We start from the raw sequence: 17,965 nt of genomic DNA on the forward strand, positions 1-17,965 counted from the left end.
GGGGTTGAGGTCAGGACTCTGTGCAGGACAGTCAAGTTTCTTCACCCCAAACTGGCTCCTCCATGTCTTTATGGACCTTGCTTTGTGCACTGGTGTGCAGTCATGTTGGAACAGGAAGGAGACATCCCCAAACTGTTACTACAAAGCTGAGATCATGAAATTGTCCAAAGTGTCTTGGTATGCTGACAGCTTAAGAGTTCCTTTCACTGGAACTAGGGGTCCAAGCCCAACCCCTGAAAAACAACCCCACACAATCTCCCCTCCACCAAACTTTACAGTTGGCAGAATGCAGTCAGGCAAGTACCATTCTGGCCACCTCCAAACCCAGATACGTCCATCGGATTGCTAGACCGAGAAGCCTGACTGGTCACTCATGAGAACAAGTCTCCACTGCTCTAGAGTCCAGTGGTGGCGTGCTTTACACCACTGCATCCGGCGCTCTGCATTGCACTTGATGATGTAAAGCTTGGATGCAGCTGTTAAGCCATGGAAACTCATTCCATGAAGCTCTTTACGCACTGTTGGGCTAATCTGAAGGCCTCACAAAGTTTGGAGGTCTTTAGCTACTGACTCTGCATTCTGTCGGCAACTTCTGCTCACTGTGCACAGCAGCATGCGCTGACCCCACTCTGTCATTTTACATGGTCTACCACTTCATGACTGAGTTGCTGTTGTTCCCAGTTTGTTCCACTTTGTTCTAATACCACTAAGAGTTGACCATGGAATATTTAGTAGCAAGGAAATTTCACAGATCATATTGCACAGGTAGCAACCTATCACAGTACCACACTTGAATTCACTTGGCTCTTGAGAGTGACCCATTCTTTCACAAATGTTTGTAGAAGCAGTCTGCATGCCTAGGTGCTTGATTTTATACACCTGTGGCCATGAAGGTGATTGAAACACCTGAATCCAATGATTTGGAGGGCTGGCCCAATACTTTAGGCAATACAGTGTTTGTGCTGCTTACTAATTTTATAGAAGGTACAAGCTTGACTGAGAGTAAATTAGAAACAATAAATACTAAATATTTGTTCACAGACATCTCCAAAGTTAAGTGCTACCTTGCCCCGGAGTTCAAGTTCGGTTAGTATTTGCAGTCTACTTGAACTGTTTACAGTAAAGCACAAAAATAGTATTGGCTATATGTTTGTTTGTTTTGTACTAATACTCCCATTAAGTTTCATACAGTTTGACTGTTACACCACTTTTAAACATGCTATATTTACAGTTTTTTTAGATTCATATTACTGCTTAGCACCTGGTTGTTGCATCTACATAAAGACTGACTAATGCAGGCCATAGACGGGGAGAAAACCGCCTGTTTTTTTAAACAAAAAATCGGTCGTTCAATAGGCCGACGTTACCACCAACAGTAATAAAAAATCGGCCGATTTTCTTCCCGTCTACGGCCGGCATTTAATTACTTCTGTCCCTGCAGAGAGCCCCGCTATTATATTTGACATTAAAAAGTATTGCGGTTGCAACATTGTATCTGTTTGTATCCATTTCGGATACAGATGGGTTTTTTCAGATACAAATAGATACATTGTTGCAACCGCAATACCTTTTAATGTCAAATATAATAGCAGACTGGAATTCTTCTTCTTCTTTCTCTTCTTCATTCTCTTCTTTCTCCTCTTCTTCTTTCTCTTCTTTCTCCTCTTCTTCTTTCTCTTCTTCTTCTTCCTCTTCCTCTTCTTCTTCCTCTTCTTCTTCTTCCTCTTCTTCTTCCTCTTCTTCTTCTTCTTCTTTCTCTTCTTCTTCTTCCTCTTCCTCTTCTTTCTCTTCTTCTTCTTCCTCTTCTTCTTCTTCTTCTTCTTCTTCCTTTTCTTCTCCTTCCTCTTCTTCTTCCTCTTCCTCTTCTTCTTCTTCCTCTTCCTCTTCTTTCTCTTCTTCTTCTTCCTCTTCCTCTTCTTCTTCCTCTTCCTCTTCTTCTTCTTCCTCTTCCTCTTCTTTCTCTTCCTCTTCCTCTTCTTTCTCTTCCTCTTCTTCTTCTTCCTCTTCTTCTTCTTTCTCTTCTTCTTCTTCTTCTTTCTCTTCTTCTTTTTCTTGCAGGTCACGGCTCATGCGCAGATTTTTTTATCGGTAAAAAGATCAGCCGATTTGCCCATCATTACTGCGAAAATTGGCCGATTTTTTTCCATCTTCACCGATCAAAAAAATCTGACAAAATCCAGAAAAACGGCCAACCGATTAACCCAATAACGTTGCAAAAATCTGCCGATTTTCTTTTCGGCCGAAAAATCGGCCGATTTTCAACCCATCTATGGTCTGCATTAGTGAGGGAGATTTACTAAAGCTGGTCCACCCAAAATCTTGCGTACCTGTGCATGGTAGCCAATCATCTTCTAATCTCAGCTTGTAAAATTAGGCTTTAGCAATAAAGGCTGAAAGCTGATCTGTTTCTATGCAGAAGTGCACAAGATTCTGAGTGAACCAGCTTTAGTAAATAAACCCCACTGTGTCTAAACCCAAGAACACATTTTTTTTTAGCATTGTAGCTTACCGGTCCTTAGATGTTTTTTTCCCCACTTTTTAAAATTTTTTACCTTGGCAAGTCTACCATTAGCTCTCTTCCTGTCCTAAGGTGACAACCGTACTGAGCTGCATTGTCACCCTAGGACAGGGAGTGTGCTAGGACTAGACAATGCTGACGCAACACTCCCTCTTTTCTCCATTACAGGGAGGGGAGATAATACATAGTCCATAAATATAGCAGGGATCAATGCGAATTGTTAAGTCCAGAGACAGAGGATACATGGTTGCAGGATTTATGACTGGATGAACAGCTTTTTTTTTTCTTTGTACATGCCAAACAGATGCAATAAAACATTTTCAATAGTCTATTTAACAGACCAAAAGGGAAACAAGTAAGATAAATGTATTATTAGAGTTTACAACCACTTTAAAAAATCTTTTTTGTTTTATATTATTTCTCAACAAAATTGGTTTGAAATGTGTTCTCAGATAGCTAGACTTTTAGAAACGGAAATTATGAAAAGGTGCTTGTACGTAAAGTAGTACTATAGGCAAAATACTTCGATTTAATTTTGGATAGAGTAGGTGAGGGTTATAACCCCTGTCAGATTTTTTTTTTCTACATTTGAGTCCCATTGCAGAGATTTCCCTTCACTTCCTGTCCCATAGCCAAACAGAAAGTGAGGAAATTCCTATAAATTAAGGGAATTCCTCTGTGACCTCCAGTGTCCTCTTTGGAAGATTTCCCCTGTATTTCTTTTCTGGGGACAACCCAAAATGTGGGCTTTTCTATTACTTTCAATTTCAAAAAAGATTTGTGTAACGGAACCGGACCCAGACCGCACTTGGGTATTTCCGTTAGACGCCAGCTTCCCTGCCCGAACACAAAATCCCCGGACACCACCGCTGATCATGCAGGAAATAGACAGCACCAGACTCTTCTTAAGGCAGGAAGTAAACTGCTTTATTTTAACACAAACACAAGATATATACACAGGGAATTACAACCAGGAACAGGAAACACATCACCAGGCTCTCCCATCAGGGGGAAGGGCTGCAGGAACCACCCCCCACCAACCCAAGACACACAATAGAACAAAGGGATAACCAAGTGGCAGTAGACAATACAGGAACACCTACATCCCAGAATAGTTTGCTGACAAGCAAGACACAATAGAACAATGGGATGCAGCAAGTGGCAGTGAACAATGAACAACCCCCACACCCAACCTATACATGTCTACACAATATCAGGACAGAGCACCCTGTACCCCCTAACAGGCACAGGGTGCCTTTACACATAAGAGGGATTTGGGAAGATGATACAGGGGTCCCCCCACCCCCAAAAGTCACTCCTGTCACAAATTGCCTTTAAGTTATACTTTAAGTGCTGGTTAAGTCTTAAAATAGATTAAATCTTAGCCAATGGCTGCCACAACTCTGATCTGTGTGTTATAAAAAAGAGTGGCAGGGGGAGGTCGCCGCGCTAACATTGCTTGGATAATATGACAACCTGTGTTTTTTTTTTTTTTTTTAAGTTCAGCTTGCTGGGTACCCAGTTTAAGTGCTGCATGATCTTTGCTGCTATGGCTGCATGACAGCATGGGGTACATACCAGACATTTTCAGACAGTGCCTAGAAGTGGTATTTACCTAAATTCCTCTTTTTTCACCTTAGACATCACTGTATGCGGATGGCCTTACTAATTTGTACAGTTCTCAAACTGTAAGTCCTGATTTGTTGATGCTGCAGTTTATATCCGAACATCCTAAAAGCATTCAGTTTTTCTTTAGTGATTTTATTTTCTGTGATCATTCTGTCACCAGCCCTCTGAATATAGCTACTATTCATCCAGAGCCAGCTCGACTAGAAGCAGTCCCGTGGTGAGATTTCCCACTGCATGTACTTTTGTGTGCCATGGTCTCTACCAGCTTCACAGAATAGCTCTCTTTGCTGTGTATTCCCAGGGCCAGTTACAACACTGTTATTTACTTTTTATATTTTAACTTTGTGTTTACTTACTAATATCTCGCATGATTCACATTTTAGCCATATGATGAACCTGATTATTTAAATAATGCTGTAATGGTTTGCCTCATTACTGATGTTTTATAACAAAAAGCAGGGTGGATTTGATTTAAATCAAACTGATTTAAATCACGATTTAAATCATGATTTAAATCACTAATCAGGCTGGATTTAAATCCTAGTTTTCTACATAAAGACTAATTCTTGCTGGTATAACTTTAATATGCAAGTAGATGAAGATTTTTAGAATAACAACTTTTCATATTAGTTTTTTTATCCCCAGTTTAATAGGTTAATCATTCATATTTGGACAACTTTTCTGTTGTACTTAGGAAGGAGAAAAATAATCATTACCTTAATAATAACAATTTAAATAGATTTATTCTACTGAAACAATAACATTCCAGCATCTGTGATTTGCTTAAACATCCATGTTTGGTAACTAATTTGGCTAAACAAAATATATATATTTTCAGAAACGTAGACTGTCAGCCCCTTCCTCCTCACACTGTCGGCCCCTCCCTCCTCACACTGTCGGCCCCTCCCTCCTCACACTGTCAGCCCCTCCCTCCTCACACTGTCAGCCCCTCCCTCCTCACACTGTCAGCCCCTCCCTCCTCACACTGTCAGCCCCTCCCTCCTCACACTGTCAGCCCCTTCCTCCTCACACTGTCGGCCCCTCCCTCCTCACACTGTCAGCCCCTCCCTCCTCACACTGTCAGCCCCTCCCTCCTCACACTGTCAGCCCCTCCCTCCTCACACTGTCAGCCCCTCCCTCCTCACACTGTCAGCCCCTCCCTCCTCACACTGTCAGCCCCTCCCTCCTCACACTGTCAGCCCCTCCCTCCTCACACTGTCAGCCCCTTCCTCCTCACACTTAGTTTCACTTTCTTCTTGTGCAGATCTATTCCACTCCAAACAATCAGAAAAATATTGTTTCTATTCTATTCACTGAACTTCTTGAAACTTAGCAGTGAAGGGGCTGATTCTGTATTCATAGGTTTGTAGAAGTTAGGATGAAGGTCTTTTTCTTAACTCTGTTCATGTTATAACATTTTTGCTGTGAAGAAGAGGCATGTGATCTCCGCTGAGTCAAATTCAGTTTTGAGAACTGCAAAAGTAAACCAATCATCTGTGATAATATCTTGTAGGCAGAGAAACTGCCCAATAATCTTACAGAAACCTCTGGAAGAGCATGACATTGTGAATGGATTCATGGAATTTATTTACCAAAAACATTAAACATATACAGCCTTATTCTACATAATTAAAAAACTAATCTTTATTTCATGATGGAATAACCTTTGGATGGTAATATATTTTCCTCAAAAAGCATTTTATTTTAAAAAATCTGATTTAAATCAAAAAAATCCAATATAAATCAAAAAAATCCGATTTAAATCAAAAAAGTCAGATTTTTTTTTATTTTTAAAAAAAAATGATTGATTTTTATCCACCCTGACAAAAAGTATATGGCGGGGCTTATTTTAGGAGCACTGAACTACTTTTATAAAAATGTCTACATGTTTAGTGGATCTTAAAGCTCAAAGCTGTTTAAGTGTAAATTGTTCAGTACTTTTGAGATCAGTTTAGGATGGTTTTGGAATCATTCAGAGTTAACTGCAGGTGTGTTTGACATGCTTTTTTGCATAGCTGTGCTCTGGGATAGAAACTGTTCTGAAACCAAGTTCCTCATACTACTACTTGTGTGTGAGAGCAATTTTGCAACTTGCAGTTTTCTCCAATTTGTAATGTCTGTAAACTGATGGAAATGCTCTTTATATGATCTTGAACAAACACAATACAATTTCATCAACTTAAAAAACAGCGCAAAACACAAACTACCTCACACCAATCAATATATGTGAACAATAATAAATAACTTATTCATTAAATAATATTAATAAAAAATATTGCAATTTAGTATAAGTGTCACAAAAAAAAAAAATATATATATTAAAACAAAAAGTCCAGTGACACATACAAAAAGAAGTCCAGTGCCCCACACAAAAAAACTTATTTTCATTAAGTACAATTTCGCCTACACCAGTATAATCATTAAAATTACATTTTTCTGATGTCTTTAGCAAGTCCTGTTTGTTACAAATTACGTATATTTCTGCTTGAGTCAGAAGGTTCTTATGTCAGCTAAATAGATATTTTATTAGGTATTCAAATAGAATAAACCCAGCCATACATGGATCTAAATTCTGCTGGTTCACATTTCGATCCATTAATGGACAAGCTGGTTGTACTCAAGTTGATTTATCAATTGACTTTTGTACAACCAGCCTGTCGGGTTTTTCCTGAACGATCAGTGCCGCAGTTTGTAGCTGGCAACCCTGATCATTGTATTCTGACAGCGGGGAATACAATACCGCAGTGTGAGCGATTCCATACATTCAATGTGGAAGGGGGAATCAACGCTACTGGTTGAACAAAATAAATTATAATTTATTGGGTGCCTTAGATATATAGACATTTGTGGTGTGACACAGAGCAGATGGCAATACATTCAGTGGAAGTTGTTTTGTCCCTTTGGCGAATGGGGACAAGCTAGGTGAATGACTGCATGGACGTAGGCGGATCTATTAATATAAACAAAAAATTCAGTGCTGCTACCCATTCAATCCATCATCAATAGAGCTTTCGAAAGGTGCTCTAAAATATTACTTTATTCAGTAAACCACATTGTTTCAGCCTACACGGGTTTAATCATAATCATCATTATTAAAGCCATGTAGGCTGAAATGCATCAACTTACTGTATATTTGACTTGTACACTGTGGTTTCCTGAATAAAGCAAGATTTTTGAGCAGCATCAGTTGTGCAGATCATCTCTATGGACATAGGGGGATCTATCAACCATGACCGTAGAAACTGCAGCCACAATCTGTGAGCCCATTATTACAAGGCAAAGCAAACAAACAGCATATTGAATATGACTACACTAATATAGATATTTAGGCAAATGTTTGTGAGCAGCATTAATAGTGTGTGTTCTTTCTAGTGTACAGATGATGAGGGTTCTATATCCTCTTGTAGCGCTGGACGGGGGCGAAAGGATAGTGTGGTGAGCCCAGATGCATGCCAGTGTTTTCATGTTTGACATAAGGGTATAAAAAAAATTACTTGCGTGATGCATTTTTAACTGGTAATAAAGATTATATTAAGTCAGACAAACTTCAAACTTGGCAACTTTTCTCTCTCTTCCGTGTTTTGAATCTAGCAGTCAAAAGCTTTATCTGCACACAAAAGGCAGCCAATCTGCCATGTTTTTTTTGTCTGAATACTGTTTCTGGCAATTCTTCTTTTAGTAGCTTTTTATTTTTATTTTATATTGACAATTTTTATTGGTTTTCAAATAAATCATATGTTACAGAAAACAAAGGAGAGAAAAACAAAAAAGACAGGCAAAACAGAGAAGTACATCGATGGCAAGGATTACATTTAGTCAAGACCAGTGGAGTCATATAGTAACAGTGCGTTAATAATCGGGGTCTTACATTTCGGGCCAGTATAGAGGAAGAGAAATTATCCCACGGGAGCCAGATCATCTCAAATACAGCAAACGAACCACTATGTGAAGCAGTCAAACACTCCATCTGTCTTACATCGGCAATACGTTTATACAAAGTTGGCAATGAAGGTGGAGTAGAGGATAACCAACACACAGAAATACTTCTCCTGGTCGCTGTTAGCACATGTGCAGCAAGTTTTCTGGCTAGTTTAGGTAGACCTGGGAATGGCAAGCCCAGCAAAAAATGCAATGGGTCAAATGGGAGAGAAACATGCAACAACGATTGCAACAAGGAGCGAACCTCTTCCCAAAAAGGAGCAATGGAGCTGCAGGTCCAAAAAAATATGATAAAGAGAGCCAGAAGCTCTACTACAGCGCCAGTAGCTTTTTATTTTATTTTATGTTTTAAGCTGCTGAGTTCCTGATATCTGTTTTTTTTTGTTTTTTTTTTCCGCATCTGTGTATGATATAATGTCAGATTTGGTAATTGAACAACAGGTAAAGAGACTTAAATAACACACTGATGACCGAAATGCATAAAACGCATTTCAACAAATCCAATTTGGAAACTATCTTTTTGACATTAAACTGCCTAGTAATGTAAAATCTTTAATGTTTTACAGAGATAGCTCTAATGCTAGCAAATTACTGTCCATGTCCAATTAGTGTGATGTCATGCACTTCTGTAGCTGATTGATAAATGAGTGATTTTTTTTTTTTTTTTCTGTTTTAAGTCATCAGACTTTTCTGACAAGAGTGAATCTGCAGCCGATTATTTTAGCCGCTCCAATCGTAGGGGAAGTATAGTGTCTGATGATGTCAGCATTGCTGATCTCAACAGTGTGAGTTGTAACGCATGGTTTTGTGCCAAAGCGGCGTGACTAATATTAGATTTTACTGCACTGTTCCAAGCTACGATGCTGGATCATAAAGTCTTGTGAAATATTTTTAACATTAGTGCATGCAGAAAATAGTCTGCTTTATAGTTTATATCTTTATTATATGACGTCAGTTTGTTTAATATGTACTTTCAAGTAACAACAACTTTTTGTTTCTATGTCAAAACAGCATTTATTTCCTGTCCTGTAAGACTGTTGTGCATGTGGTATGCAGCTGTATTTATTGTAGAAAAAAAAAGAGTAAAGCGGTAAATGCCATTGCTGCAGGTTTGTATAGATCTGCCTTTCTCCACCAGTGTTCCATAGAAGCATAAGGTTCCTCCTTAGGTTGCTAGGGGTTCTTTAAACAGCGAGCAATGGTGATATCTTCCACTTACACCAGGGGTGTCCAAACTTTTTTCAAAGAGGGCCAGATTGGATGAAGTGAACATGGTGGAGGGCCGAACATTTTTCCGAACATTCTTTGAACCATTACAATTAAATGCAAATAAATTATTTTATGCCAAGTTAATTGCAAACGACATACTTTTCATTTCATAACATTAAGATCAACTGACAGCTGAGTTTTCACAATGTATTGAAAATAAATTTAAAAAAAACTTACCTGCACTAATGTGAAGGGTGAAAAAGGTAGCTGGAGCTGAAGTCTCTGCTCGGCAGCCGGGAGGGGAAGAGAAACACACTTCACGCTGGAAGCCCGGCCCTGACGTCACCGCCCTCTGTCGCTCCCAGCGCGGCGCAGTCACTCAAGCAGAAGACTGTCTGCCACAGAAGGGAGGGCCGTGCGACAGCCGCATTTACACAGACCAGGGAGAACGCGCCGCAGTTAGGCATGCGCACTGCCCTCTGCTCTCAAGCAGAAGACTGTCTGCCATAGAAGGGAGAGCCGTGGGAGGGCCACATTACACATAGCAGGGAGGGCTGTTGGAGGGCCGTATTAAACCGACCCCCGGGCCGTAAATGGCCCGCGGGCCGGACTTTGGACATGCCTGACTTACACTAATGACCAATGCAAGGGAAAAGTTTTCACAAACAAGCAAGTCACTTCTGCACTGAAAAACAAAAAGAGAGGAAGAAAAAAGGCTACACGCCTAAAAGGCTAACCTCAAAGGAATTTTAGTTTGCACCATAAACAGCTATAAGCCATTGAAGACAGGACAATCCTGCATGACAGGGGACTCTGCCCCTTAACAACCCCCCCTCCCGAGATAGCAAGAGGGGACCCTCAAGGATGAACCGAGGATAGAATTGGTCCACTGGGACTTCTCTGACCCAACCCTCCAACACCCCCCTCACAAAGGAGAGAGAGGAGCTGTGAGAGATGATACCAGCCCACTGACACCCCCAACACCTACTAGATGGAATATGAGCCCACTACACACACCGGGGGCTCCTAGATGTGCCAACCATACAGATATTTAACACAGCTAAGCGACAGACATGAATGCATAAACATATAGCATTAATATATATCGCAATATGCAAAGGCCAGTATGGCCATGGATGCTGGCCAAAGAGGATAGCAAGGTATAAAGTCACTGGACAGGGCAAAAGCCGCAAAGTCCATGCAAGACGTGGTATTAAAAGACCTCTTGTGTGACCAGAGCCAGATGAATGGAGGCAATAATGAAGATAAAGCAATGGAAGGTAATTCATGCAAAAGCTGTGAGAAGGTGGATGACACTGGTGCAGCCTGCTGAAAACCATCAGCTAATAGCCAAAGAAGGTATGACAGCCATAGAGTGAGGATGATCAACTGGTAACTGGGAGTCCAGTACTATAGTACACGGTAGCCAGCCTATGTGATAGAGGATACTGAAGGATTAAATCAGTGACATAAACGTGTATGACCAGTCCAGCCTGTGATCTGCACAGCTGATATGACTAAGGTAGGTATATATCTATATAGGTATGTAGCTATATGTTTATGCATTCATGTCTCTCGTTTAGCTGTGTTAAATCTGTATGATTGGCACATCTAGGAGCCCCCGGTATGTATAGTGGGCTCATATTCCATCTAGTGGGTGTTGGGGGTGTCAGTGGGCTGGTATTATCTCCCTCAGCTCCTCTCTCTCCTTTGTGGGGGGGGGGGTTGGCGGGGTGGGAGGGTCCTCCATCTAGGGGAATGGTTTTCTTATGGGTCCTTGTGGAGGTATTGGGGGATTGATAGGGCTAGTGGAGTGGGTTGTGTCAGGGGTTGGGTGTTGGAGGGTTGGGTCAGATTAGTCCCAGTGGACCAATTCTATCCTCCGTCCATCCTTGAGGGTCCAGTCTTGCTATTTGCATGGGGTGGGGGGCAGAGTCCTCTGTCATGCAGGAATGTCATGTCTCTGATGGCTTTTAACTGTTTATAGTGCATTATAAAATTCCTTTGAGGTTAGCCTTTTAGGTGTGCAGCCTTTTTTCTTCCTGTTTTTGAATATTGATTAGGTAGCACCTTTCCAGACATTCTGGTGGCACCTCCACTTTTAGACACTGTATGTGGATTCCCAGTGTTTCCCAATTCCCTTTTCCTTCTACACTGACCACTAATCAAAGGGGGCAGCACTACAATTTTTTTTTCAAGATTGTTACTGAAAATGTTGTTGTATAGAGCAGGGGTGATTAAAAGAACATCTACCCTGGGTGTCAAATACAGTGGGTAAGCCACATTCTACTATTATGTAAGATTTTCTTCAACTTACTAACCCTGCTAATGTACATGAGCTGGGAGGTTTATTCATTTTAAGCAGGGATTTTTCAACACTCGAAAGCATTGGAAAAGGCTGATATAGATAGTGAACTATTTTTTTTTTTCTTTTAGACCTCTTTCACAGCATATATGCAGAAAACCTGAAGGAAACTGACACACAGATTTCACTTGCAGACATATCTATCCCTTTGCATCAGTTTTCATGCACTCTTCAATGAGTTTTATACACGCAGAAAAAATCTGCACGTGATACCAGTTTTGTGGTGTGAACAGGGCACATCAAGAACAATTGATTTAGTTGTTCCCTTGCAAAAACGTGTGCAGAAATAGCCCTGTCTGCACCATGTTGTGAATGAGCCCTTACATTGCCCTCTTTGATATTCATTTCCTTGTGCTCATGTTGGAATGTTGCTACATTATACATGAAGGACCAGTGTTAGTCCTACCTACACCCTACCAACTAATGTCATGTGTGTTGAAGGGTGTTGGAGAAAATACAAGGGTACAAGGGGAGGACATGTACATAATATTCTTGTAAGGCATTGAACCTAGGCCACATGTGCTATGGCACTACTGTTGCTTCCAATATCAAGTCTACACACTGTATATTGCCAGTTAAACTAAAAAAAGGCTTGGACAGCAGCAGCCATATGAGAGCACATTGAGTGACGTTTATTAGCAATAAATGTAGATGCAAATCAGCCTTCCTGTCAGTTTTTTGTGTACAGTGGGGCAAAAAAGTATTTAGTCAGCCACCAATTGTGCAAGTTCTCCCACTTAAAGGGGGACACGTCTGGCACTGCAGGATCTGAGTCCCTGGCGGCGTAGTGTGTTACTGATGGTAGCCTTTGTTACGTTGGTCCCAGCTCTCTGCAGGTCATTCACTAGGTCCCCCCGTGTGGTCCTGGGATTTTTGCTCACCGTTCTTGTGATCATTTTGACCCCCACGGGGTGAGATCTTGCGTGGAGCCCCAGATCGAGGGAGATTATCAGTGGTCTTGTATGTCTTTCATTTTCTAATTATTGCTCCCACAGTTGATTTGTTCACACCAAGCTGCTTGCCTATTGCAGATTCAGTCTTCCCAGCCTAGTGCAGGTCTACAATGTTGTTTCTGGTGTCCTTCGAAAGCGCTTTGGTCTTCACCATAGTGGAGTTTGGAGTGTGACTGTTTGAGGTTGTGGACAGGTGTCTTTTATACTGATAAGTTCAAACAGGTGCCATTGATACAGGTAATGAGTGCAGGACAGAGGAGCCTCTTAAAAAAGAAGGTACAGGTCTGTGAGAGCCAGAAATCTTGCTTGTTTGTAGGTGACCAAATACTTATTTTCCACCATAATTTGCAAATAAATTCTTTCCAGATCAGCCAATGTGATTGTCTGGATTTTGTTTCTCATTTTGTCTCTCATAGTTGAGGTCTACCTATGATGCCAATTACAGGCCTCTCTCATCTTTTTAAGTGGGAGAACTTGCACAATTGGTGGCTGACTAAATACTTTTTTGCCCCACTGTATTTGCAACCCCCTTGTTCCTGTAATCCTGTTCAGCAAATCTGTCTAAAGTCTCTCAGGTCTCTCTTACAGAACCTGGTTAACATTGCCAAGCTGTATGACAGAATTGATAAATGTCCTCCATAATGTCCTGGATCAGTGGTGCTAACATTTTTTCTGTTGGATCACAGTCTTGGTTTGCCACTGACCTTGGTTCACAAAAACGTGCTTTCCCATAGTATCAACTTACTAATAACAATCTTGGTCACACGCATAGGCCCTCTATTACAGCGGAAATATACATCTGGACAGATAAAATTGATTGCTGTAATCTGTATTGATGATTGGTGAAAATCAAGTAAGGTAGGGGCTGACAGATAAAATAAGGTGCCATAATTTTTTGCAGAGATTCCTTAGCATTCCTGAAAATTTGTGTAGGTTCTTAAAGTGCAGTATGATGGTAATGCAGGCTGAGCAACCCAAACAGGCAACCATGTTGTTCTGCACCTCAAAAAGTCAGCCATGATATTTTTTGTGTTTTGAACCAGGGACAGAGTATCCCTGACCCCCCCCCCCCCCCCCATTCCAGAACATAGCTATAACTCCAAAAGTGCATCTCTATAGGCCTTTGGCTTGAGTAAACAAGGTGCTATGGGTCTGGACACTTTGAAAGAACTTGGGCTTAGCCATAAACATTCTGCTATACCGTTACTTAGCAGATAAATAACAAACGGCCATTTGCAAGCCGTAGCTAACTAATGGAATACTCTATCAAGAAATTTGTAAAAGGACATTCTTACAAATCCATTTTATGGGTGCCCTCATAAAAATGATAAACTCTTACTTGGGTAATTAGAACCTTACCAGACATCCATCCTGGTCTCATTCCCTGTATCAGTTAGCTGGTGGAAAGGCTAAATATGCATTCCTGTCTGACTGGTTATTAGCAAAGAATCAAAAACCCTCAGTGTATTTCATGACTTCTGAAAATAAAACCTTACAGCCAGAATAAGGACATATTTACTTATATCCGTTAATGAGCAGCATTTTAAGGCCAAACATCCTTATATTAGAAGGTATGAGGAGCCAACGGGACACATTACCCCTCCTAGGTAAAGTAGACATTTGACACCCCACATATTTATATCCATTCAAAAGGTAATTCAATGCTGGACAATAATATCCAGGTATAAGACTGTAACCTGTAGGTATTCAAAGATATTAATATCTATAGAAAATTGTATCTGGGACATGATTATAAACACAGTGACCTGGTGATTGCCCAAGTCTTTTCTGTCAACACCCCCTTCAGGTCCAGAAAAGAGGGGCTGTGAATACACTTGACAACTCTCACTTTAACTATGAAAAGAATGAATGCCTGTCAGGGTTTATGAGAGCGATTGTACGATTTTGCTCCTTCTTAGGATTCTGCTAAAACAGGACTTGATAAATATTTTCATTTTTCAACCCTTTTGTTTTGTTGTTGCATTGTTGTCTCTTTGTTACCTTTGTAATACCGTTTTTCTGTAAATATTTTATCTGCACCATTGTTTGCCTTTTAATTATGGAACAATATTTTGAAAAGTGTTAAATTGTCACCTATGCAGAACTCAAAGAATCCCTGTCTCTTGAAGAGTGCTCTTGTAGTGTAAATCTCTGGATATACCTGTCTGTGGTGACAGTGTGTTACAGACGATTATTTAAAGTCATGTGTGTGTGGCACTAACCCCCACAAAAGCAGCTTGATAGTGCATAATAATCAATTAGCAATGTTTAACAAATTATACAGTCACGAGTAGTAAGCTTCAACTATTAAACTGCAACATCACCAGTAAGAGGGGAAAGAAAAAGCTTGCTGAATTATCAGGTCCCACTAGGCCACCGGCACCGCAATAGTGGATGTAGAGAATTATGTAAAAGTATACTCCAACATAAATAGATATAAGTATCCTAATTTGAAAACAGTGGATTTAGAAGAGAGGGGGTCCCTTTTAACTAGAGATTGCAGCTCGAGTCCTGTGATGTTTAAAGTTCCTAATATGATGGTTTCCATTGTCTTCTGCTAGCAATGGTGGTGCCCATAAACAGTAGTGATTACTGGTAATTTAATGAAGTTAAACAATAGGCTGTGATACTGCTCAAAGCAAAGATTTCCTGATACTGAGGTGTAAAGGTGTCTGCATGCAGATGCAGTGTCTCTAGGGTGATGACAGAAAGAGGTTGTGCATCCGCCCGCTCACCAGTCCCATGGATAACACGGCCTCCTGGGATGAAGTTACTGCCCAGGCTCTTGGCTGTGTGCACCATGTGCACATTGCTGCCTGTCAGCACAGAAATCAGAGATGTCTGAAGACCGAACAATGACCGTCCAGATGCAGATATGCCGATGTGATCCCGGTGTGGCAATCAGTGTCACCGCTGTACTGAACTGATGTGTCCCACAGCAGTAAACCAACAATCTGTCTCTGGAAGAGAACGGCAGTTGCCCTGTGTTAAGCTCTGAATCCTGTGCCAAGAGAGCAAGCCAGTCCCCTGCTGTAGAATATATCTGTTCTCCCAGCATCCTTCTGGCTCTCCAGCTCTCTGGTAGTTGTACGTCAATCAGCACTCAGAAATACATATGTATTGGCTGTAGGACTACAGGTCTCAGGATCCTCTGCTGTCAGAAGAACTGAATCCACTGTGCAAACAGAAAGTGATGTAGCAGTCCCAGCACTGGGCACTAGGGGAAAAAACGATTATTCATAGTCTCATCTGTAAATGTTCCTGAAAGGCCTAATGATATAGGCAGCACCTGGCTACATATGTGTAGTACATTCACATTAGTCATTTGTATATTTCTTGAAGGACATATAAGGGAATTGACATGTTTGGTTCTTCTAACTGGTGTACTCTTTATTCACAATCATATTGGTATGACTTCTGAATAATAAAAATTCATTGGGTTCCTATATATTTAAGTGAAGCCTTTCAAAAAGAAGCTTTAATTCATGATAAAGCTGTCACTATGGATTTATTTTTTACACCAGGAAAATATACATTAAATAATGAAAATAATCATCTAGTAGTCTGCAAATAATCCTCTGTATGGTATCCTTCCACAGCTGTGATCCTCTTGTATATTTGTATTTTGTTCATTATTGTACACCCCTAATGGTACAATGTTTTTTCTGCTTGTAGCTGGAAGAGAAGATTGACAAGCAATATTGTGAAGGTTATTCTAGGGTAAGTAGACTTGGCTCTGTTTGTAACAGAACATGTAATTTACATTTTGCTATACATACTCACAGAAATTATCTTTGACTTTTTATTGACACTCCGTTCTTGTTAGGTTTAGTGATCTTCTTTCTATTTATGTTCTTTCTTTTTTAAAATGTAATAACCAAAAACAAACAAAATGTTAGATCTACTTACACACATATATGTATGTGTGTGTGAGATATATATATATAACCAGTATGTACTCAGATAACTTTTTGGCTATTTAACCTCCTTAGCGGTATTCCCGAGTGTAGCTCGGGGTAAAATTTGAGTACCAAGAGCGGTAACCCCCCCGAGCTACACTCGGGCTTACCATGCGGCGTTGCTCAGGGAGTCCCTGCAGAGTTTACCTTGTCCTTCGCTCCTGCGATGTGTCCCCTGCAGCGTCCCCGGCCATCTCCTCTGGCCGATGCCGGCATCCGGCTTCTGTGTTCCGGTCCCTGTGACGTCGGGACGTACGGGCGCCGGAACCGGCGGCAAATTTGAAATTTTTTAAAAATTTCATTTTTTTAAAAATGATTATTACATAGTAAAACATTGCTGTTTCAATGCATTTCACATACATTTTGTCCCTACTGCTTTGTCCGGCGCCCTGCCTGCATTTTGACTGTTCTTTCTGCCTGGAAACGTAGAAAAGTCCATGGCGTCCAAAAAGCGTCCCTTTACGTCAAAAGCGGTTTTAGACCGGCTAGAGAACAGCGATAGTAAATCAGAACCACTTGCAGAATTGAGTGATAATGATTCGTGGGGTAAATTCGTCATCAGACACTGAAAACGATTCTGCGACTTTGCTCAGTGATGTGCGAACTTGGCGCTATATTTAAAATTTCAGTGTTTTTGGTTTGATTATATTATTGAATTTAATTTATTATTATATTATTATTTTTTATGATTATTTATTAAATTATAATTTATGATTTCGTGTTTCAAATTTTATCCTACCCGGGATGTTTAATAGTCTCTTGTTCGGACAGATTTCAGTGAGTTATTCCTAAAAATGACAGCCTACAATAAAAAACTACATATTTCCATGCAAAAAAATGGTACCGCTTTCAGCACAAAAAATCGGAAAGAATCATACCGTTGAGGAGGTTAAAAAAAACAACACAAAAATAACAAACCACAGGATATACATATGCTCCCGTTTCCAGCATTGCCTAGGGTTCCTTGTGTTTCATGCCATCTGCCCTACCTCTCCATCTACACTCATGGAAGTATGTTTTAGGCCATAAAGGTCATGTTTTGGAGCACTTTCTCTCCACAAGTGTTCCTTATACACCAGGGTTTACACATTCCAGGACGTGTCAGTTTATTGAATACATTAGTGCATATATTGTGTAATGTGTTACGGGAAGTATGTTACTTAAAGGATAAGTTCACCTTTGGAACATGTCACATGTTCCACCCGTTATGTTCCTATAGCTGCAGCCACGCCAACCGCGCCCTCCCTCTGACAGACAATACGGGGTGAAGTTTCCTCGTACTATCTGTCAGATTTGAAAACAGCGCTGCCATGCAGAACTCTGTGAATGAGTGCCTACAAGTCCCAGCAGCCTTAGCGGCTGTTGGCTTGTAGTTTTCAATGAACTAACACGT

At 40.6% G+C, this 17,965-nt stretch overlaps 1 protein-coding gene across 12 annotated transcripts in view; it reads left to right on the top strand.

Annotated features, from left to right (window-relative positions):
• The window catches only part of LRRFIP2 (LRR binding FLII interacting protein 2), a 195,661-nt gene that overhangs the window by 110,655 nt on the left and 67,041 nt on the right, over positions 1-17,965 (top strand). For 6 of the 12 annotated variants that reach the window (XM_089678239.1, XM_089678243.1, XM_089678245.1 and 3 more), the window contains exons 13-18: positions 1,042-1,086; positions 4,159-4,206; positions 4,308-4,364; positions 7,520-7,582; positions 8,764-8,871; positions 16,289-16,333. In XM_089678239.1, coding sequence (XP_089534365.1) covers positions 1,042-1,086; positions 4,159-4,206; positions 4,308-4,364; positions 7,520-7,582; positions 8,764-8,871; positions 16,289-16,333 — 366 coding nt within the window. The remainder of the gene's footprint in view (positions 1-1,041; positions 1,087-4,158; positions 4,207-4,307; positions 4,365-7,519; positions 7,583-8,763; positions 8,872-16,288; positions 16,334-17,965) is intronic. The other 6 variants (XM_089678246.1, XM_089678248.1, XM_089678250.1 and 3 more) reach the window with 1 other exon arrangement.

The sequence above is a fragment of the Staurois parvus genome, unplaced genomic scaffold (assembly GCF_062004578.1).
Source record: "Staurois parvus isolate SC_StPar_1 unplaced genomic scaffold, SC_StPar_1.0 ptg000201l, whole genome shotgun sequence".
NCBI classification, from domain to species: Eukaryota; Metazoa; Chordata; class Amphibia; order Anura; family Ranidae; genus Staurois; species Staurois parvus.